This window comes from Micromesistius poutassou, assembly GCF_964030765.1.
Source record: "Micromesistius poutassou genome assembly, chromosome: 15".
In the NCBI taxonomy this organism is placed as follows: domain Eukaryota; kingdom Metazoa; phylum Chordata; class Actinopteri; order Gadiformes; family Gadidae; genus Micromesistius; species Micromesistius poutassou.
The window spans coordinates 14456092-14477704 of record NC_140285.1 but is presented as its reverse complement, the minus strand read 5'-3'; the positions used below and the strand labels follow the sequence as shown (position 1 = coordinate 14477704).

Sequence of the window (21613 nt, the reverse complement as noted above, 5' to 3'; positions counted from 1 at the left end):
GGCACTCGGAAGGCCGGATGTTACTCAGATACGCCGCGCCGCGCGCGCGGTGCTCGCCCGAGCGCTGTAGAGAGACGGTTGGTTACCGTGGGAACACTGTGCGCTCTTCTGTGAGGAACTCTGTGGGCGAGAGACAGAACGGAGAGAGGGAGAGAGAGAGAGAAGCAGAAGAAGAGAGGGTAGGAGTGGGAGCAGGAGCAGGGTGAAAGACAGAGGCCGGATTGAATGCCGGAGAGAGAAAAGACGGGAGAGGACAGGAAGTGGACGGCTCTGCTCTAGCGGCCCTGGTCGGACATCCTGTGAATTAGTATGCAGTGGACCACCCGGTTTATAAGACACACTATCAACATGAATGTGGGCAGGGTTTTATTGAATTCATCATGTCATGCCTGCTTTGGCAATCCCTGTTCAAACGCAGCCTATTTTTCCATCTGAGCTATTTAAGGAAAACACATATGTGCACACAAAACACACACACACACGCACGCACACACACACACACACACACACACACACACACACACACACACACACAGACGTGCACGTGCACACACACACACACACACACACACACACACACACACAGCGTAGAGCAGGTGCTGGAATACGTAGTCAAGTCGTAACTGTAAGCGTGCCCCTCCTCAGTCGGTGTTTTCGCCCGGCAGTGAACGCCAAACGCCCACACAGGCAGTAAACGCTGTTGCCAAGCAGCAGGAGACTCAAGCTCAGAATGGGAAGTGTGGAGCATGAAAAACACCTAACTTGAGGCCACATCATTGTGTGTGCGTGTGCGTGTGCGTACCTGTCTGTGTGTGTGTGTGTGTGTGTGTATGTGTAGTGCAGCGTGTGTGAGATTGGCATGTGTGTGTGTGCGTGAGGGGTGGTGATTATCAACCGTCTCCCCTTGTCATCAGGAGTCAGTGAGGTCACTCTCTGGAGGAGGTGGCGTGACGCAACAGCCGCCCACTCACTTATTTGTAGACTGTGGAGGAATCAGACTCCCTGCGAGCCCTGTGCCTCAGAAAACCAGCCCGTTCCTGTCCCTGTCACATGTGGTCTGTGACCCAGAGCTGGTGCCCTCAGGGGTTCATTATTCAGTCAAGTGTGTGTGTGTGTGTGTGTGTGTGTGTGTGTGTGTGTGTGTATGTGTGTGTTTTTAACCATGTGTGTGTGTGTGGAGCCTTGCTGGAGGCGACTGGGCTGTAGTTCCTCTACCGGCCCACAGGTGGACTTGCAGTGGTTGGATGCAGAAATAACCGCCCCCATTGGCAATGAGAGAATTGTGATTTATTCTTGTCATACAAAGTGAATAACGTTTTTTTTTGTTTCTTTGTCCAGAATCAATAAAGTCACCTCTGTGTTATGTCTTTCCAGAGGTCCCGACACTTTTATTCGATACAAAAGTCTGCTTCTGTCTGCAAAGATCTGAAGCAGTGGCGGCGCCCGTGACCCGATAAAATCGTCGGCTTCATCGCCGTCGTGTGTCAGTCAGTGGGTGGTCCCCCGGCGCTGCGTCCATGTTGTTTGTCCACGGTTGGAATGCACACACAGCGCAGAGCCCAGCTACGTACGGCACACAACGGCAGATGCCTTCGTCCACAAATGCTGTTTTCTCTTTTAGAGATAGCTGCACCTACACACTGACATCACTCCCTCCCTCCCTCCCTCCCTCCCTCGCCCACTGCGTGTGAGTTACAGGAAGTAGTCTACCACCCCAGCAGGCGTCCTATTTACATCCCCACCGCTCCCCAGCTCACCCCCTTCCAAACACACACACACACACACACACACACCCATGCGCTTACACTGGCACCCTCAATTAGCTGTTCCTCTGTTCCTCTTTGCTCCTGATTATCACCACCCTTTGCCCTTCTCCGTGTAGCACGCTCTCCCACTCTCTCACTCCTCTCTCCTCCCACTCTCTCCTAGACTCTGGGCCATCGGTACGCCTCGCTGGAGTGCAGCACGCCATGTATGCCGTCCATCTGACCTTTGCCTCTTTGTGTCACGCGTGTGTGTGTGTGTGTGTGTACGTGTGTGTGTGTGTGTGTGTGTGTGTGTGCGGGGGTTACCGTTGACCTCTGATCCTCTCAGCTGTTTGTGCATGGGTCTAATGGTTGTAGAGTATATGTTCCGGCTGCTTCTGCCGTGTGCTGCAGACATGAATGAATGCAGGGACGCAGATGGCCGGGCAGACCGCGTATCGTGGTCGCGTCGGCGGCGTGGGACCGGGGGGGCCACGGCAACACTGAGCGTCTTTACATGGCGTCTCCGCGCGCGCCCGGTCGTCATGCAGTCATCAGGCGAGGCGGAAGTGGTTGACTGCGACGGTGCAGATGCAGATGGAGAGTCTGTCAGCGCTGCACACTGCAGGGAGCGTACAGGCATCGGCCAATCCTGGCCGTGTGGGATGGCAGTTCATGCCGACACAGCTTGCACACGCTCTTACATAATAAAGCGTTTCTCATACTCTTCACAGCCCGCCGTTCCAGAGGCAGCTGGTTAAGAGTCTTATTTACCTTCGTAGAGCCATGTAAATCGTTTGGGGCCGTATCATGGAAGAAAACACACAACCCAATCTCCCAGGGACCCAGAGGCAAACACAGATCCAGCCTCCTCCCCTGGTATTCCGACTTGAATGCGTTGGCGTAGAATGATAATTATCAGGAGCTTAGTTTCTGCGGCAGCACACTTTTTTTCCAGGGTTCCTCACTAAACTTACAGCATTGTAATCCCTAATAATAGAAAGGGAGCTCGTCTTCACTCCATTTAATACGCCGCCGACAGGTTATTCACACTTAATTTGAACATTTTATCACCTTTGTTAAAGCAAACGAGTGCTCGGCGTGCTCCATTATCTACTCAGCGTTCACGCTGAAGCGCTCTTATCTCTTCAGATCCTGTTCCGGTTGGTTCCTCACGTCCTGTACAGTGCACGCCAACCAGTGAACAATGACGTTCCCCCCCCCCCCCCCATGCTGATTTAATTAGATTCCCTCCATTTAACTTTCAACATACATCTCAATGTAAGCCATGGGTGCATTGCCTCCCATGAAACCAAAGTAGGGAACCTCTTAACATGACTTGATTGCTGCATTTCATGCTCTGCCGATCTGTTCATCCCTATTCATCTCATTCATGTCCTCATCCATTCATTGGTTTTCAGGTCTGGCAGTTTGAGTCTGCCTCTGTGACTCCTCTGTTCACCCTCTCTGCGTTGTGTCCTCTGAGCGCTCGCTGCGTCTCCGCTGTGCCTCACAAACAGGGGGTGTGTGTCCTTCACAGCAGCTGGCTCCACAGTCAGTAGCCTGCCATTTACATGTTAATCCCCACCGCTGCTGCCCTTTAGCCCTCCCTCAATCCCTCCCTCCCTCCCTCCCTCCCTCCCTCCCTCCCTCCCTCCCTCTTTCCCTCCCTCACTCCCTCCCTCACTCACTCCCTCCCTCCCTCACTCACTCACTCACTCCCTCCAACCCTCCCTCCCTCCCTCACTCCCTCCCTCACTCACTCACTCACTCACTCACTCACTCACTCACTCACTCACTCACTCACTCACTCCTCCCTCCCTCCGCACTCTCTCCTTCCTCCCTCCCTCCCTCCCTCACTCACTCACTCTCACATCCTGCAGTTGAAACTCCACTGATTACTGTTGGAGTAGAGGGAAGGATCTGGAAAGAAGGCTGGCATGTAGTATACACTCTTCCACTTTTACATGCATAACCCAGGGCAGCATTGCATTTTAAACGCGTTGTAGAAATCCATACTTTTGCTTGAGTTGGTTACATAATAGACTCTTTCATCCTCTTTCTCTATCTCTCTCACACTGTCATCCCAGCCACGCTTCTAGCTCTCTCTCTTGCTCTGCTTTTCTCTCTTTCCCATCAAACCACCTTGGATTTGCGTTCCTTTTCCACTCTCCCTCCGCCACGCCCCTCTCAGACTGCTATCTTTTAGCAATATGTTCAACACCGTCAAAACCTGCATTGCATCGGCAAGTCAGGACTGCCAGTCAGTCTCACTGCCTTCCGGTTAAGTCGTGCAATTTGACCAACAAAGAGAAAACCTCTCCTCACCTCACTTGTTTGCGAGGGGTTTCATCTGCTACACGTCGGCTGGCTCCTATCTCTCTCCTATCCCGCATTCATCTACTACATCACTGCTTCTGTCACCGTATGATTTATATGTTGCCTTTACTTCAATGTTCTCGCTGTCACTCTTTATCACTGACTGACTGTGTGTCTGTGTCTATGTGCGTGTGTGTGTGTCTGTGTCTGTGTTTGTGTGTGTGTCTATGTCTGTCGAAGTGTGTGTGTGTGTGTGTGTGTGTATGTCTGTGTTTGTGTGTGTGTCTATGTGTGTCAAAGTGTGTGTGTGTGTGTGTGTTTGTGTGTGTGTCTATGTGTGTGTCAAAGTGTGTGTGTGTGTGTGTGTGTGTGTCTGTGTGTGTGTGTGTGTGTGTGTGTATGTCTATGTGTGTGTGTCTATGTCTTTGTGTGTGTGTGTGTGTGTGTGTGTGTGTGTCTATGTCTATGTGTGTGTGTGTGTGTGTGTGTGTGTGTGTGTGTATGTATGTGTGTGTCTATGTCTATGTGTGTGTGTGTGTGTGTGTCTATGTGTGTCTATGTGTGTCTATGTGTGTGTGTGTGTGTGTGTGTGTGTGCGTGTGTTCCCCCCCCATGCCTCTGTCTTCTCCATCCTCTCCGTCAGTGTCCGGCCGCCCTCCATCTCGGGGCAGCCCGTGTCGGCCCCGTCCACCCCCACCTCCGCCCACCCGTGGCCCCCCCTCTACGGCCCCCCGCTGCCCCACAGTCTGACCCTCCACAGCTTCGTCAGCCTCCACCAGTACTGCTGCCCCTCCGCCGCCGACACACACCACCACCAGCAGGGGGCGGCGGACAGGTAAGGGCCCCGCCGCGCCGCGGCCCGGTGACGTAGACACACCCCCTTTCCTCTCCTCGACCAATGAGTGATCCCCTGCACCCGCTGAAAGACACCCCTTGCAAGCTTTGCATTTGCAAGAACCCCGAAGAATCCAACCCCCAGTGTCCCCCGTGGTCCACACACACGCCACTCCACTCTTTAAATTGCCCCGGCTTGTTGTTGCTTCTCCCGCTCTGCCTGCTGCTCCCCCCCCTCCCCTGGCGGCCCCCCCTCCCCTGACTCCCTCCTCCCCCAGCAGGAGGAGGCTCTTGTTGAGGCCTCCTGCAGCTCATAGCCAGGTGTGATCAGTAAAGGAGCCCTGCACCGTCGTCTCTCTCTCTGTTTGTTTGTCTGTGCCTCTGTGGACCTGGGGAGGATGCTGGAGGGAAAGTGTGTGTTTGTGTGGTGTGTGTATGTATGTATGTGTGTGTGTGTGTGTGTGTGTGTGTGTGTGTGTGTGTGTGTGTGTGTCAGTGTGTCCATGTGTGTATGTTTGCATCCGTGTGTGTGCATGCATGTTTGTTTGTGTGTGTGTGTGTGTCCATGTGTGTATGTTTGCATCCGTGTGTGTGTGCATGCATGTTTGTGCGTGCGTGCGTGCATGCGTGTGTGTCTACATGCGCGTTTGTGTGTGGGTTTGTGTGTGTGCAAACACAGAGGCGGTAGAGAGCAGTACAGATGGAGGGTAGTGAAAGGTGAGCAATATTCTTCACAGGGGGGAGGGAGGGGGGAGGGAGGGGGGCGAGGGGGCTTACATGGACTGAGTCACAAGTAAACCTGGGCAATTCTCACCTCCTCTCTCCCCTTCTCCCACGTCTTTCAGTGACTGACGTTCATCATGTCACTGCACGGTGCTCCAACACTGCCCTCTACTGCCACAGACCAGTCCTACAGAGTGGTTGTCCTTCCCTCCTCTGAACGCATGGATTCCTCCCAGATTGATATGCTTGAGTTATGATGTATGCAACATATCTACATTCCAGCTGGACTGGACTGGTCTTCTCGCGCTTCTTTGTGCTGTTTGTCTTTTTGTCTTTCTGTTTTGCCGCCCTCTATGCTAACGTTGTGCTACTGTGTTTATCTCTGTCTTTATGTTTGTTTGTTTGTTTGTTTGTCTGTTTGGTGTGTCTGCTTCCTCTGCTGCTCCGCCTCATTCTCCGTGCTGTCGCTCTCCAAGAGAGGAGGAAGATGAGGAGGTGGCCCATCAGTTCTGTTGTCCCCCGTCGGGCTGCAGTAGCCCCTCCTCCCGATGACCTCACACCACATTACCTGTGGATCAGTGCTATAAACACTTTACTGCTTCCTCACTGTCACGGCTGGATCCCAGTCTCCCTAAAAATGCATGCAGACGTCTTATTTGGAGGTTTTGGATTTCGTGTGTGCGCTCTTCAGTCAATTGTGTTATCAGAAGTGTGATGTGTGTTTCTTGCACTTGTTGACTGCTCCGTTTACTGGTTTTCCCCCGAGCTGTGTATCAGACTGTCAGAACAAATTGTAGTATACGTATTGTGTTACATTTCCTCATTACTGGGAGGGCCATGTGCATCGCTTTATTGAACTGGTTTAGTAATCCATCTTCTATGCACAGCACTCGCTTCTTTTTATTCATGTGCATCATGTCATGTTAGCCATTTTAATTTAGAATATATTTCTGTGTAAATTATTAATTAAATGTTGTACTTAAGGAGGCATTGATATGATTTATCATCGTGTTTGTTTACATAATTTTAATCATGCTAATCCAGTGGGATAATTCATTTGTCAATTACTAAAATTACGTTGTAGCTAGTCATCAGAAAATATGTGAGTTGCATGTTATATTCTGTTGTGTAATATATTTCTGTCACAGAGACGGCTTTGGTTAGACAAATTTGGCTACGTCTTTGTGTTTCCTAAAAGCTGCATCCATACATGCATGGCATGCCCAGCGAGCGATGGTTTTAGATGGCCCATTCTTAACAGTAGGTGACGTGTTTACTTTACTTGGGTGAATAATTGAACCGTTTTGAACCACTTAACAATCTCTCTTGTAAAGCGATCCTTGCAGACATTTGGAAATAAACATGTCCTCTGCTGTTGTACATTGTCCATTGTGACAACATCGGCCAATGTTGCCGTGTCATGTTTTTGCTGGGTTTGTTTAGGTTGGGTATTGTGTATCCTTGAGAGAGCGTGTGCGTGTGTGTGTGTGTGTGTGTGTGTGTGTGTGTGTGTGTGCGTGTGTGTGTGTGTGTGTGTGCGTGTCACTGAGCTGAGCCAAACACTGGGCCAGGGGAGGAGAAGGGGAGGAGGCCAGAGGCTGGGCAGACTCAAGACACTGAGTAGTTCATAGCTGTCTGAGGACTGTCAGGAATGTAACCTGTTCAGCTATACAGGGTGAGCCAGAGTGAATCTGAAAGTGTGTAGAGTTAGTGCTCAGAGTGTGTGTGTGTCTCTGTGTGTGTGAGAGACAGAGAGAGAGAGCTGGTGTTGTCATTCGGAGCTCTATTCACTGGGATCTTCCTGTGACAGTTCAGTATGGTAAGAAGAACCTTCAGTCTTTCTATTCCACTTTAACATTGTGTTTGACTTGAAAGCTGCCAGAATAACAACACAAGAACGCTGCATGTCACTTATCCGTGTCCATGTTGTTTGGTTGAGGCGATATCCTGTGAGCATCCACACACACACACACAGACACACACAGAGAACAGATATGGATGCATAATACTATATACTATATAATACTAATACTATATATATATAGATATAGATATAGATAAATATATCTATATATAGATAGAGATAGAGATAGAGATAGAGATATATAAGGGTTGACATGGTGGTGTGCATTCTGTTCCAGTTCCTGGACTCACCTGCAGTCTGCTCACCATACTGACCTTTGGTTACTTTTCATTACGCACGAGAAACCTGACGCATCAAAGTAGTGTCATTTAAAGACGGATTGTTATTTCTGGAGCGGAGCTGAAATCAAAGGGAACACTGAACCGGTAATGCCAATAGGTGGGCAAAAGTGCACGCCATTTAGCCCGCGCCTGACATATAAAGCCAGCACAAGATGGGGTGCGTAAGTAAGATGTCACCACTGAACCACCTGACCTATATAAAACAACGGCAAAAACCATGCCCTCTGGAACAATGTGGGATTGTCCCATCGCAACGGAGTCTGAAACATGACTAGCATATGACAAACGAGAGCAGAGAGTGTACAGTGTGCTGGGGCCTCAGATGGCGGCTGGAGACGGTGTGTTGGCGGGGCAGGAATTCTGCGATTTGATCCATGAATGAGCCGATTGTTCCCTCTAGGTTTGACTCCCCGATGGGCTGAATTGAAAATCACTGAATAACACAGAGAACATGGCTCTCTGCTGTGTGCCAGGGCGCCCCAGCCATGGTATGAAAAGGCTGTTAACAGGCGGTGTGCGATGCGAGCGATTATCAACATCCACACAAAAGACGGCTTAATGGAACGGGCTCAAAGTCCTGCTGGGGTCTCAACAGCGCAATCAGCAAATTGTCTGTTCACACAACAACACAGACGCACACACACAGCATCGTAAAGTGACCAATCATCAATAATGGAGACGCGTACAGGAGGCAGACGGTGTGTGTGTGTGTGTGTGACTGTGAGGGCCTGCTCCCTCCTCCGCCACGCCGGCGTTCCCCAGCAACCACCCTGCTCCTGGGGAGAGAGCGCTCCGTCTGGGAACGCCCCGGGTTGAACCAAGATGGGGATACAACTGAGGGCCTGGGACTCTGAGGTCTTGCAACCGGAGAGAACACACACACACACACACACACTCACTCAAAGACACACACTCGCACACACGCACTGAGGGACAAGTGTAATAGGAAGACAGGCTTCCCCTGCATAAGTGATGAGCTGCAGATACCAGCTGCGGACTCATGATTTATACAACACCCTTTATAGCTCAACTGTCACCCGGTTTCACCCTCCGTCCTACTGCTGCACGGCCAAGACAAATGAGAGTCAGTTCAAGTCCTCTTTAGTACCAGTGGTTCATGTTGAGGGAAGGTTTAGAACCAGTGGTTCATGTTGAGGGAAAGTTTAGAACCAGTGGTTCATGTTGAGGGAACGTTTAGAACCAGTGGTTCATGTTGAGGGAAAGGTTAGAACCAGTGGTTCATGTTGAGTTATGGTCTGTTTAGTACCAGTGGTTCATGTTGAGTTATGGTCTGTTTAGTACCAGTGGTTCATGTTGAGTTATGGTCTGTTTAGTACCAGTGGTTCATGCTGAGTTAAGGTCTGTTTAGTACCAGTGGTTCATGTTGAGTTAAGGTCCTGTTTAGTACCAGTGGTTCATGTTGAGTTAAGGTCTGTTTAGTACCAGTGGTTCATGTTGAGTTATGGTCTGTTTAGAACCAGTGGTTCATGTTGAGTTAAGGTCCTGTTTAGTACCAGTGGTTCATGTTGAGTTATGGTCTGTTTAGAACCAGTGGTTCATGTTGAGTTAAGGTCCTGTTTAGTACCAGTGGTTCATGTTGAGTTATGGTCTGTTTAGTACCAGTGGCTCATGTTGAGTTATGGTCTGTTTAGTACCAGTGGCTCATGTTGTTTAGTATTGTTTAGTATTGTATTAGTATTGTTTTGTTGTTGTTTAGTATTGTTTAATGCTGTTTAATGTTGAATATGGTAGGATGCACTGCCGTTACATGTTCTCACACACTCATCTTGTTTACTGTGTGTGTATGAATTGGAGAACGTGTCTGTCAATGATACACCAAGTCAATCACCAGAGGCTGATCAGAAATGGTCACGTGTTCCTCTCCCAGATGAACGGTTGTGGGTCCGATCCCCACCGTCCGCTATCCACCACCGCAGATCTACCGTCGCTTTGGATAAAAGTGTCTCGCAAAAGACTACGTCGGTTACCGTATTCATTTCACGGAATTACATAAGATGGTAAAACGGTTGCAACTAATATTCTTACTCTTAGTAAGGAGAAGGTTCAAAAAGCCTCAGAAAGGCGTCTTGTGTGGGGCTTGTGTGTGTGTGTGCTCCTCCAGCTCATCAGTGTGGGCACCGGGTGGAGAGGAAGGGCCATCTGCTGTGCTGATGTGCACAGTGGGCGGTCGGCGCGGGGTCAGGCCTCTCCCCACCTGTTGGCAGCCCGGCCACAGAGTGCCCTTACTTTTCCGCTCCTTCAGATTCGGGTCGCCTGACTCACTCTGAAGGACACTCTCAGCTGTGAGCGGCTGGATGTTGCAAAGTGAAGCTGGAAATAGTCCAGATGTACCCGGCTTGTTCCCAGCGACTTGTTTATATCTGTGCTTATAAATGGATGCGGTGAGATATGTTGTCAAGGGCGGCTTGCGCATCTTCTACACCCAATATAAATGGGGGGGAAAAAAAAAAACCGGCTTTGGCGTTGCCATGGCAACTTTGCGTCTCAACCTTAACAACTGCCTCGCCGCCCACAAAGGCCCCACAGCAACCGTCACCAAGCAACCCGATCTTCGTGATTTCTCTATTTAAGGAGCGAGGGCGGGAACACACTCGGTGATGGAGCAAGCTTTTCAAAGCAGAGCTACACTTGTATTAGCACTTGCATCATGTGATAAATCATTTTGTTGGTCGCGAGCCCAAATGCATTCACCACCTGTGTTTATTATGCAAGTGTCAACTGGATGCATCTACGATATGGATCGCCAGCAGGTGTCAGAGTTTAGCTCTTTTTATTTATATCTGCTCCTCGTGTGTTATGCAACATATTGCCCGGGGTTCACTGTCGTTATTTAGCTAAGCTATGCATTGTTTGTCGGTACAGGAAGTCCTGTCCATTGACCGAGCAGTGCACAGTGCATGACTCTTCCCCCCCCCCCCCCTCTCTCTCTCTCTCTCTCTCTCTCTCTCTCTCTCTCTCTCTCTCTCTCTCTCTCTCTCTGCTCTAATAAGCTATATTTATTCACATTTTTTCTTTATCAGCTAAATGACTATTGTTGCATGGAAATCATTCCTACAAAATGGGCCTTCGTTGTCTCTCTTCTGCCAATGACATACAAACACAGTTTCCTGTTTAGTTATGTTGTTGGCAGACTTTAGCCGCGATGAAGCGGCTAAAGTGAGCAATACTGAAACTCAGCGAGTCGAGGAGGAGGTGGATGTTGTTTGGCTTCATGTGAATAATGCCTCATGAAGGCATTTATCCAACAGGCTAGATGTTATCCCCTGCCAGCCCTCCTATTGGCATTACAGTGCACATTGTAAGTAAGGAAAGATCCAATGAGATACGCGTACACTTCCTGATCATTATGCTGGCGTCCACACTTCCACTGACCCCGCCCGTCACCCCTCAGTGTGTTTGTCTCGCTACGGGACAGGGCTCAAGCGACGGATGGGGGTGTGGCTAGGGAGGAAATGCAGGCAGGAGCCTTGTCACCAGGGTTAGGCTCTTAAAGCCCTGAGTGACTGACTAGAGGCACTCTTTGGATGGAATCCTTTGCCACAAGACCACAAGTACCTATCAGGACACCGTACATCGTACAAACGCCAGCCTGTTGGATTTCTTTGAGACCAGATGTTTTGATTGGTAGACTGTACTAGAGTCTAGATCTAGGCTGTTTGATTTCCAGTTTTGGTCGTGGCGGTAAAAGTGAGGTTCTGCAGTGTTTGAAACCACCTCATTAGTAGATAGAGAGGTTTTGAGTGTGGCAGTTATGCTGTGGTGTTCAGTCGCTTCCTTGAAATAGAATGTTCCTGTTTGACGCTGACCTGCTCAGTGAGCACTTGTTTAATATTCAACCAGGTATTTCCTGTCAGCTTGGGGAGATTTGAATGTGTTAATAGAGGCGAGAGAGAGACACGGTTAGTAAGAGGCACATTCACTCACGCATATCGAAGCTTGTGGTTAAAAAAGGAAAATTAAATCATTTCCCAGGCAAAACATTATTTTGACGCAATGCAACATTCTTATCACAGACTTGTCTGACATTTGCCAGAAGTTTTATTTCTCTCTGGATCTGATTCAAAAGTTCCTTGCACGTGTCAGGTTGGATGTGTCCTTCCTTTAAAGACGCATCACAGAAGACATAGAGGTCTAATTCATTGCACCATTGCCCGGCGTGGCATCCTTTCCTTATGAGGTCCAATAGGAGATATGAAATACACCGCCGCAGTGATGCTAACATGTGAGTGCCCTGTCTCAAACTATGATGTCCTTTGTAAAGGGATTAAACTACTGCTTTGAATCTAGTGCGGTAAACCGGTTGAGTAAAGCCCTGTGTGTCCAGATTCCTCCTGTCTCATACACTGATAAGCATGACGTAACCAAACCTGATGATGTGAACGTATGACGTGTGACGGCTTATTGATCTTGTTTGACGTCCCACTTTCCCTAGAACCATGACCACCATAACGTCTCGTACCGTCTCCTCCTCTAGTGTGGAAGTGGACTCCAGGTGCCCGGACACGGGCTCCCACACGGACGGCTCGTACATCCAGACCTCGTCCTACCAGCGGGGCCCCGAGCTCTACACTGACAGCGTCGGCCCGCTGGGACCCAGGGGCCCTCCTTGTGTGTCGGGCCCCGGCTCCGTGGGCCTGGCCTGGGCGCTGCGCACGCGGCACCAGCCCGCTAGCCTGGCCCTGCGCAAACAAGAGGAGGAGGAGAACAAGCGATGCAAGGCCCTGGACAGTTATGAGCTCTCCACAGACCTGCAGGACAAGAAGGTATGGCCGCCGTCAACCACGGCGCTTGTGTTTTACATCGTTGCTGTCCCGATGTGTACAAATGCCATTGCTGACCTATAAAAACGTCCAAAATTCAATGAAATTCAAAATTTAAATTCAATATTCATGATTTGATCGTGAAGGTGTTTCATGAGGGTAGTTCAGTTTTAAGATAAGATTAGATTGGATAGATAGACAACTCCCTTTGTTACAATAGCCCAGCAGCAATGGAAAACACAGGATAAAATGCAATACAATAAAAATACAAAGTAGTAATGAAAACAAAAATAGACGCTAAAGTAAAGACAAACAAAACAAACAGGGCAAACAAAACAGACGGCATAAACAATATCAATTATAAATGATAAAGTGTAAAGTGTAAATTGAAAAATGATAAAGTGGCTAAGTACCAGTGTACTGATATCACTGGTGTCCTATATCCTATAACGTTACCCACCTGACACCCCCCCCACCCCCCCCCCACCCAGGTGGAGATGTTGGAGAGAAAGTACGGCGGCTCCTTCGTAAGCCGCCGAGCAGCCAAGACCATCCAGACGGCCTTCCGGCAGTACCGCATGAACAAGAACTTTGAGCGTCTCCGCAGCTCGGCGTCGGAGAGCCGCATGACCCGGCGCATCATCCTGTCCAACATGCGGCTGCAGTACTCCTTCGACGAGCGGCAGCAGCCGCAGCAGCAGGCGCAGACGCAGACCAACTTCACCCACAGCGTGGCCATCGGCCCCCCGCACTCGCCCGACGTGGACCGCCCCGCCAACTACACACACTTAGAGGACTCCTTCTCCAAGCAGGTGAACGTGTTGAGTCTCCTTAAAGGAACACACACACACATGCACATGCACACGCACGAGAGCGCGCACACACATGCACGCACATGCACATGCACGCACGCACGCATGCCCGCGCGCGCACACACACACGCACACACACACACACACACACACACACCAGACACACATAAACACACACGCACACAACCACACACACACACACACGCGCACGCACACACACACACACACACACACACACACACACACACACACACACACACACACACACACACCAGACACACATATACAAATATGCAGACGTCATTCTTTTCAGTAAGAGAATCATAATCGTAACCATCTTTGTACTGATTAAATCGTAATTAAAAGATAATTTCCCGGGGACACAGTGACAAAAGCGCTGAACAACAAGAGAGACGACGTCATGCGCCCCGAAAGCCCGTCAATCATCTCCAACAGGGAGACAGCTGAGCATCAGCGCCGGACCTCCAGCGCTAACCCTCCCTGTCCCGCGTCGCTCCCCTGCAGGTGAAGTCCTTGGCCGACTCCATCGACGACGCGCTGAGCTGCCGCACCACGGGCCGCGACGACTCCCAGGAGGGCAGCCGGGAGGGCGGGGACTTCGGCGAGTGCGTGTGGAGCAGCAGCAGCAACCCGTCCTCCCAGCGGGGCCTGGGGGAGCGCGCCCGGGCCAGCATGCACGGCGACAGCACCGCCACGTCCTACAGCGACGTCACCCTCTACATGGACGACTGCATGCCCTCCTCGCCGCTGTCCCTCGACCGGGCCCCCAGCAGCACCGACACCGAGTACTGGGGCCCCGGCGGCGGCAGCGGCGGCGGCGGTGGCGCCGTGCGCGAGGACAGCCGCGACACGGAGGGCGGCGGCAGCAGCAACAGCCGCCGCAGCACCCCGTGCACCGAGTGCCGGGACTACCGGCTGCGGGGCGCCCACCTGCCTCTGCTCACCATCGAGCCGCCCAGCGACAGCTCGGTGGACATGAGCGACCGCTCCGACCGCGGCTCCCTCAGCCGCCAGCTGGTGTACGAGCAGGAGCCCGGGGCGGGCGCCGGCTCCCCGCAGGGGACGCTCAAACACTCGCCCAGCATGACGCCCCGGCCCTCCTCCACCGCCACCGCCCAGGGCCAGACGCGCGCCGTGGGCCGGCCCCTGCCCACGCACATCCCCCAGCACGTGGCCCTGCACCACCACCACCAGCACCACCAGCAGCAGCAGCAGCAGCAGCAGCAGCAGCAGCAGCAGCACCCCATCCACCACCAGCACCAGTACCCGGACACGCCGTCCTCCTCGTCCTCGCCGCAGCAGCCCCCCACCACGCCGCTGTCCTCGTCCTCCTCGCCGGCGCTGCCCCCCGGGGTGCTGGAGCAGCCCTGCTGCTCCGACGGGGACAACGACTCGCTCAACTCCACCACCAACTCCAACGAGACGGTGAACTGCAGCTCGGGCTCCTCGTCGCAGGACAGCCTGCGGGAGCCGCTGCCGCCGCTGGGGAAGCAGACCTACCAGCGGGAGAGCCGCCACAGCTGGGACTCGCCGCCGTTCAACAACGACGTGGTGCAGCGGCGGCAGTACCGCATCGGCCTCAACCTCTTCAACAAGTAAGGGAGACTCGCTCAGGGGAATACCGATGATGTAAGATCAAAGATACATGGAAGTAGAGAGTCGCTGTAGTCCAAGAAAATGTGATAAATGTCTCGTTTGAATGCGTTTAGACCGTTCAGCTTTGAATGGGAACTTTGTTCTGCCTCCAACAGGAAGCCAGAGAAAGGAATCCAGTACCTGATAGAGAGGGGCTTTGTGTCAGACACGCCGGTGGGGATCGCTCGCTTCATCCTGGAGAGGAAGGGCCTCAGCAGACAGATGATTGGGGAGTTCCTAGGCAACCGGCAGAAACAGTTCAACAAGGATGTTTTGGAGTGAGTGAGGAAGCCAGAAGCGAACCTGAGACATTGAGTGCGTAAGCGAGTGAGAAGTGAAACCAAAGGGATTCTTTTCAGGGTTCAGTAATGCTTCAGGTTACATTTTTGTAAATGTTAGATTTCTTTAACATCTAAAAGATCACACAAAGACCATTTACATAATACTTAAAATAATAAAGTGGGATGGTTCATTTATCTCTTTATGCAAGAGGATTTTCAACCACCCACAAATATTTATTTTTTGGTCCTTAATTTGGCATAATTTGTTACTCTGTCTTGGTGTACATTGTGTGGGTCATGCGTGGGTATGTGTGGGTACGTGCGTGTGTGCGTGCGTGTGTTTGTGTGTGTGTGCAGCTGTGTGGTGGATGAGATGGACTTCTCCGGTATGGACTTGGACGACGCCCTGAGGAAGTTCCAGGCCCAGATCAAGGTCCAGGGAGAAGCTCAGAAGGTGGAGAGGCTCATCGAGGCCTTCAGGTGGGTTTGGGACATTGGCTGTGACGTTGCTGCATGAGGGGGCTGCTATGGGGCTCCACACAGCTGCTGTGTTCCGGTGTGACCCCATTTTTAAAGCCGTTAACAGCGGTTACGGTTTCAAATCATGCCACTGCATATAAATGAATGCATTCGTATTGTGTAAGACTGTATCAAAGCTTTGATCAAAGGTATAATGTTGTACTGTGCTAGACTGTGGTGCTGAATCCCCTCATTGAGTTATGATCTTTGTTTCCTGTCCTCCACACAGTCAGAGGTACTGTGTGTGTAACCCAACGCTGGTTCGCCAGTTCCAGAACCCGGACACCATCTTCATCCTGGCCTTCGCCATCATCCTCCTCAACACGGACATGTACAGCCCCAACGTCAAGGCCGAGAGGAAGATGAAGATTGAGGACTTCATCAAGAATTTGAGAGGTGGGGCAAAAGCTGAATTATTCTGCAAAATTAAATTTTTAAACACACCAAACAAAACCAGCAAGTCTGAGATAGATTCAACATGCCATGGTTGTATTTAGTTACTTGATGAATCATATATGTTTAACCACAAAACTGTTTCGTTACAATTAGTTACAATTCACACTTTTACTATTCACGTGAAACTATGAAACTCTGGATCTTGTCAGCAGTATTGGAAAAAAGTTGACTTATTCACTTTAGAAAAGCATCAACATGTATTTTGTACACGGACTGAGGTTTCCTTTTCTATCATGCTTGGTTTCTAAAGAACACAGCTCCCTCTAGTGTGGAAAAAACCTGTAAAACTAAGCTTGACATCCATCTTGTGATCGCTTTCAGTAATTCTGATCAGACTTGATGGAAACAGGTGGTTTAACTCATAACCTCCCTATTTACCTCAAGGGGTGGACAATGGTCAAGACATTCCGAGGGACCTGCTCGTTGGGATCTACCAGCGCATTCAGAAGTGGGAGCTGAGGACCAACGATGACCACGTGTCCCAAGTCCAGGCCGTGGAAAGAGTCATTGTGGGCAAGAAGCCTGTGAGCTTTACATTTGAATCACTGTAGCCAGAGCCAGGTCTTTTTAGCCTCGAAACAGATTCTATGTAGAAAATAAGAAACTAAAATTATGTTTCTGGGTAAAGTAGATCATATTTGAGAGTTGTTAAGAGATAACAGAAGAGAAAATACATTTTTGAATTCACTCTCTGCTCCCTCCCTCCCTTCATTCCCTGAATTAATAAGGGAAGAGATGAGTGGACAAAAAATAAGCAGGGATTGGTCTAAAATCGAAATTGGCTCATACAGAGGCTCATGTAGAGATTGGCTCATACAGAGATATCCTCACAGATTTCACTCACATATAGTAAAGAATGGCTATGGCATTTATAACAAATAACACTCCAAATATATAATATATAATAACTACTGTTTCTTTAAACAATATTGATGAGTTTCCAATGTGATATCATAAATACATAGACCCTGAGTATTTCCAAATGTCTGATGTTGTTTCTATGATCAAACCTTTCCATATTCCATCTTCTCACCCTCTCATATGATCACATGCTTAGCAATTCATGTCCCCAATAAATGACAGCTGTGTGTGTGTGTAGGTGCTGTCGCTGCCTCACCGCAGGCTGGTGTGCTGTTGCCAGCTCTACGAGGTGCCTGACCCCAACAGACCCCAGAGGACCGGAGTGCACCAGAGAGAGGTCTTCCTCTTCAACGACCTCCTTGTGGTAAGACAGACTGCAGACTTAAGAGCTAGGACGCCATTTGCATGCAAAGGTATGAGGGATTTATATACTGCATGGGTCACATTTCTGAATGTGTTAGGGCTACACGTTGATGACAATGTCTGGTCATTTAGTGTCTTCTGCAGATGTTAACCCTGGCCTATCTTTGTCAAACACCAGGTGACCAAGATCTTCCAGAAGAAGAAAACCTCAGTGACATACAGCTTCAGACAATCGTTCCCTCTGGTGGAGATGCAAGTGCACATGTTCCAGAACTCCTGTGAGCAACAATTTAAAAAAAAAGTTCGAGTTTCAACAATTTCTTAATGCCCCTCTCGTTTGGATGTTGAAATAAACAAACACACTTCACCTCCTAGATTACCCCCACGGTATTCGCCTGACTTCAGCGGTGCTGGGCGGGGAGAGGAAAGTGCTCATCGTCTTTTTGGCACCCAGTCAGCAGGACCGTACACGCTTCGTCAGCGACCTCAGGGAGAGCATTGCTGAAGTTCAGGAGATGGAGAAATACCGAGTGGAGTGTAAGTACCCCACCTGCTGGTCATTGTGGTGCACTACAACGCCAAAGTCCGAGTACAATGTGGGTTTATTCTGTGAGTATAGTATAGTATAGTATCTAAGTATAATTTTTATTTATGAGGAGTCAGAATGACAACTAGTCCTTGGTGGTGTCCTTTATAATTTTTTTGAGATTATTGTCCATTTATTGGGTGGAACCGATTGGAAAAAGCCTTTAATGGCTCTCTGGTGTCTTCCACAGCGGAGTTGGAGAAGCAGAAAGGCGTGATGCGTACTGGGTTGTTGTCGAGCGCTATGGTGAAGGGGGACGTGGTGAACGGCTCTCTGGGACGGCCCAGCCTGGATGACAACTATTCAGCCGCCGAAGGCCTCAAACGCACGGCCCTCAGCTCATCTCTCAGGGACCTATCGGACACAGGTGAGAGAGACTAGTCTCTTCGGTGATACGGGCCAGATCCAATTTATTTTCCTACCAATGGATTGGGGGGGAGCACTTGGGATCAAATTCTCCTCTGCTTGCTTCATATTCTTCTATTTCTTCATCGGTTCCATTCAGACACCACCTCATCAATGTCCCAACAACAACCACATGTAAAACAAACGCCTATGAACATTCTGTTCTTTCACTCTTTACTAACTGACCGACTCTTCCTGGTGGGGTGCAGGGAAACGTGGTCGCAGGAACAGTGTTGGTTCTCTGGACAGTACCATGGAAGTAAGTCTGAGTGGCTAGCCGTGGCTGTCTAACCCCCACAGACCTCACCTTTAACAACCCCTAATACAGCCCACCCCAGCATGTGCTGTGTTTGCACTGCATTATTTATGCATGTGTGTGTTTATACGTGTGTGTGTGTGTGTGTGTGTGTGTGTGTGTGTGTGTGTGTGTGTGCATGCGTGCGTGCGTGCGTGCGTGCGTGTGTGTGTGCGTGTGTGTGTGCGTGTGTGTGCATGCATGTGCGTGTGTGTGTGCGTGTGCATGTGTGGGTGTGTGTGCATGTGTGTGTGTATGTGTGTGTGTGTGTGTGTGTATTCTTGGTTGCACATGCCTGCACACGCCTGCAGTAATACTAACACTCTTTGCATGCCACTTAGAAATAGGAAGGTACAAGGCCGAGCATGCTCTGTACATGATACTGATCTTTGCATCTTTGTGTTTGACGACAAGTTGGAGGCGCGATGGAGGCGGTTCTTTTGCTCCGGGGGACTCCCCCACGAAGGTGGGCGCGTTGGTATCATCCAAAGCATTGAATTCCTCCTCTTCCCCTCCCAGGGATCCATCATTAGCAGCCCGCAGCCTCACCAGCGCTACACCGTTCCGGGCGTGGTCCCCGGCTGCTATGGAACTGAAGACTACCGGCCGCATCGCCCCATCCTGAGCCCCGGATCGGGGGTGGGGGGTGGGCCGGGGCAACAACACACCGCTGCTGGGACAGGAGTGGGGGGGGTCCCCAGCAGTGTAGAGAGATCAGGGGTGGGGGGGGTACCTGGGGGGGTGAGCAGCAACAACAACAGTGGCTCCTTCCTCGGGTCCCTGTTTGGGAGCAAACGCGCCAAACCACCGGCGCCCCTTATACCACCGGGGCCACCTTACCCCGCCCCTGTCCCCCCACCGACTACGGGAGGTCCCCCTCCTCACTCCCCTTCATCCCTGTGCCAGTTGGACGGGGGGCCTTCCAAGATCCAGGCCCTACATGCACAGTACTGTCACACGGCCGCCGTGCAGCCGCCACCGCCGTACTACCATCACCATCGCTACCACGTACAAACTGTCCCGTCCCCTTTGCAGGGCGTCCCCACTCATACTATACAGAGAAGCCCGCTACCCTGTCGCCCTCCGCTTGGGCCCACGCACGCGCAGCAGCTGGCGCATCTCTCCCAGCTCTCCCAGCATGGGCTGCCGGGTCGGTACGGCAACATGGTGGTGGGCTGTCCACCCCCCCTTTCTCCTCACTCCCAGCCATCCCCGAGCCCGCAGTTCGGCCTGTACCACGCGCAGCCCATACACTCTGTCAGAGGGGCCGGCGTCCCTGGCACCAAGCAGCCTCTCACACTGTCTCATTCCCAGCCGCACCCCCACGCACACTCCCACACCCACCCCGGTCACTCTCAAACCCCGCACCCGGTCACCCACCCCGTCCACCAGACACACTTTATCTTCGGCACCCTGCCCCACCACCACCACCCGTCCACCACCACCAATGCACATCCCGCCTCTACCGTCGGCCAGTATCTGCCCCAGTACCCTCCGCTCTCGTCCATCCCTCCTCCCCCACCACACTCCCCTTTACCCCCCCCTTCCTCCCCCCTTACCCCTCATACACCTCTCTCCCCTCACCCCACTCAGCACCCCGGGCCGCCTCAGCAGGGCCCGCAGGGGATGGGGCCGGGTCCTACCGGCCCCGGGAGCAGCAGTTCCAAATCCAAAGCTATCAACCGGATAAGCACCGTGGTCTGAGCAGGGGCTGGGGCTCCCGGGGTCAGAGGTCAGAGCGGGCAGACGACACGGGGAGCAGGAGCAGAGCCAGGAGCCGGTCGACGAGGACCGACAGCAGCGGGGCGAGCGAGAAGAGGAAACGCAGCTTGCTCCGCCTCTGCTACTTTCACCTCCGCTTCCCGCATATGTAAAGCGTTGGCCAGTAGCGCGGAAGTTTGTTCCCGTGCTCAGACACTGACTCACCGAAACCGAGGCCCCACACAGACACGTTGACGTCAGAACACGTTCACAATAAATAAAAGCTATAGCCATATATCTTTATTTTTAGTTGAATGTGCAAGAATTTGGCCCCTTTGACTGTTTCAGCGTTATGACTTTGTGAGAGGCGAGGCAGTGTTGGAACCAACACAAATATATAAGTAACAAGCCGTTTATTTATTGATGTAAAAAAAAAAGACAACTAAAAATAATGATTATGTTTATTTGGGCGTTTGACATTGTAAAGAGTTCTTGCAGATAATTGCAAAGAAACGTACACAAATCTGCAATAATCTCGTTAGCCTCTTAGTGTCTGTCATTATTTTCAGATTTTGCTTACCAGTAAGACTTTTTACTTTTCTCTATTTTGAGCCTCGGATTTGTTGCACTGTCCCAAAGTTTTTAGGCCTGTGCACGTTGTCGGGCTCCATGGTCTATTGCGCTACAGTCGCTTTCACGTTGACAAAAGCCAAGTGGCTTATTAGTGAATAACATTTCGTTTGGGAAGTGGGAATTAATTATATGAACAATAATCTATTTGAATGTTTCTGAAGCTTTTTCGCTGTTGTATTGATATTATTATATACCTGCTTTGAGTATGATGAATATTGTTTGATAAATGTTTTGATCAGTGATAAATTATATCAGAGATGTTTGACTGTACATGACTATAGAACATTTATGCACACATATTAATCCCCTCAACTCACGTCAACTGCTTGAGGGTGTTATTGTATGTGTAGGGAGATTATTTCCATACTATAATGACTGCCATTTATTTTTTGGTCAATATTAATCCTAATGGTTTAAACATTATGAATGAGATTGAGG

At 50.6% G+C, this 21613-nt stretch overlaps 1 protein-coding gene across 3 annotated transcripts in view; it reads left to right on the top strand.

The window, feature by feature from the left end:
- The window catches only part of iqsec2b (IQ motif and Sec7 domain ArfGEF 2b), a gene marked incomplete at its 5' end in the record, with an annotated part of 27438 nt that extends 6299 nt beyond the window's left edge, over positions 1 to 21139 (top strand). Inside the window, 14 exons of one of the 3 annotated variants that reach the window (XM_084480192.1) lie at positions 4708 to 4899; positions 12322 to 12610; positions 13099 to 13419; positions 13945 to 15035; positions 15192 to 15353; positions 15714 to 15836; positions 16105 to 16271; positions 16716 to 16855; positions 17431 to 17556; positions 17734 to 17833; positions 17931 to 18092; positions 18332 to 18508; positions 18756 to 18805; positions 19361 to 21139. In XM_084480192.1, coding sequence (XP_084336318.1) covers positions 4708 to 4899; positions 12322 to 12610; positions 13099 to 13419; positions 13945 to 15035; positions 15192 to 15353; positions 15714 to 15836; positions 16105 to 16271; positions 16716 to 16855; positions 17431 to 17556; positions 17734 to 17833; positions 17931 to 18092; positions 18332 to 18508; positions 18756 to 18805; positions 19361 to 20545 — 4285 coding nt within the window. In that variant the 3' untranslated portion in view covers positions 20546 to 21139. Of the gene's footprint in view, positions 1 to 4707; positions 4900 to 11942; positions 12070 to 12321; positions 12611 to 13098; positions 13420 to 13944; positions 15036 to 15191; positions 15354 to 15713; positions 15837 to 16104; positions 16272 to 16715; positions 16856 to 17430; positions 17557 to 17733; positions 17834 to 17930; positions 18093 to 18331; positions 18509 to 18755; positions 18806 to 19360 lie in introns of those variants that run through there. The other 2 variants (XM_084480194.1, XM_084480193.1) reach the window with 2 other exon arrangements.
- Between the last annotated feature and the right edge of the window lie 474 nt (positions 21140 to 21613).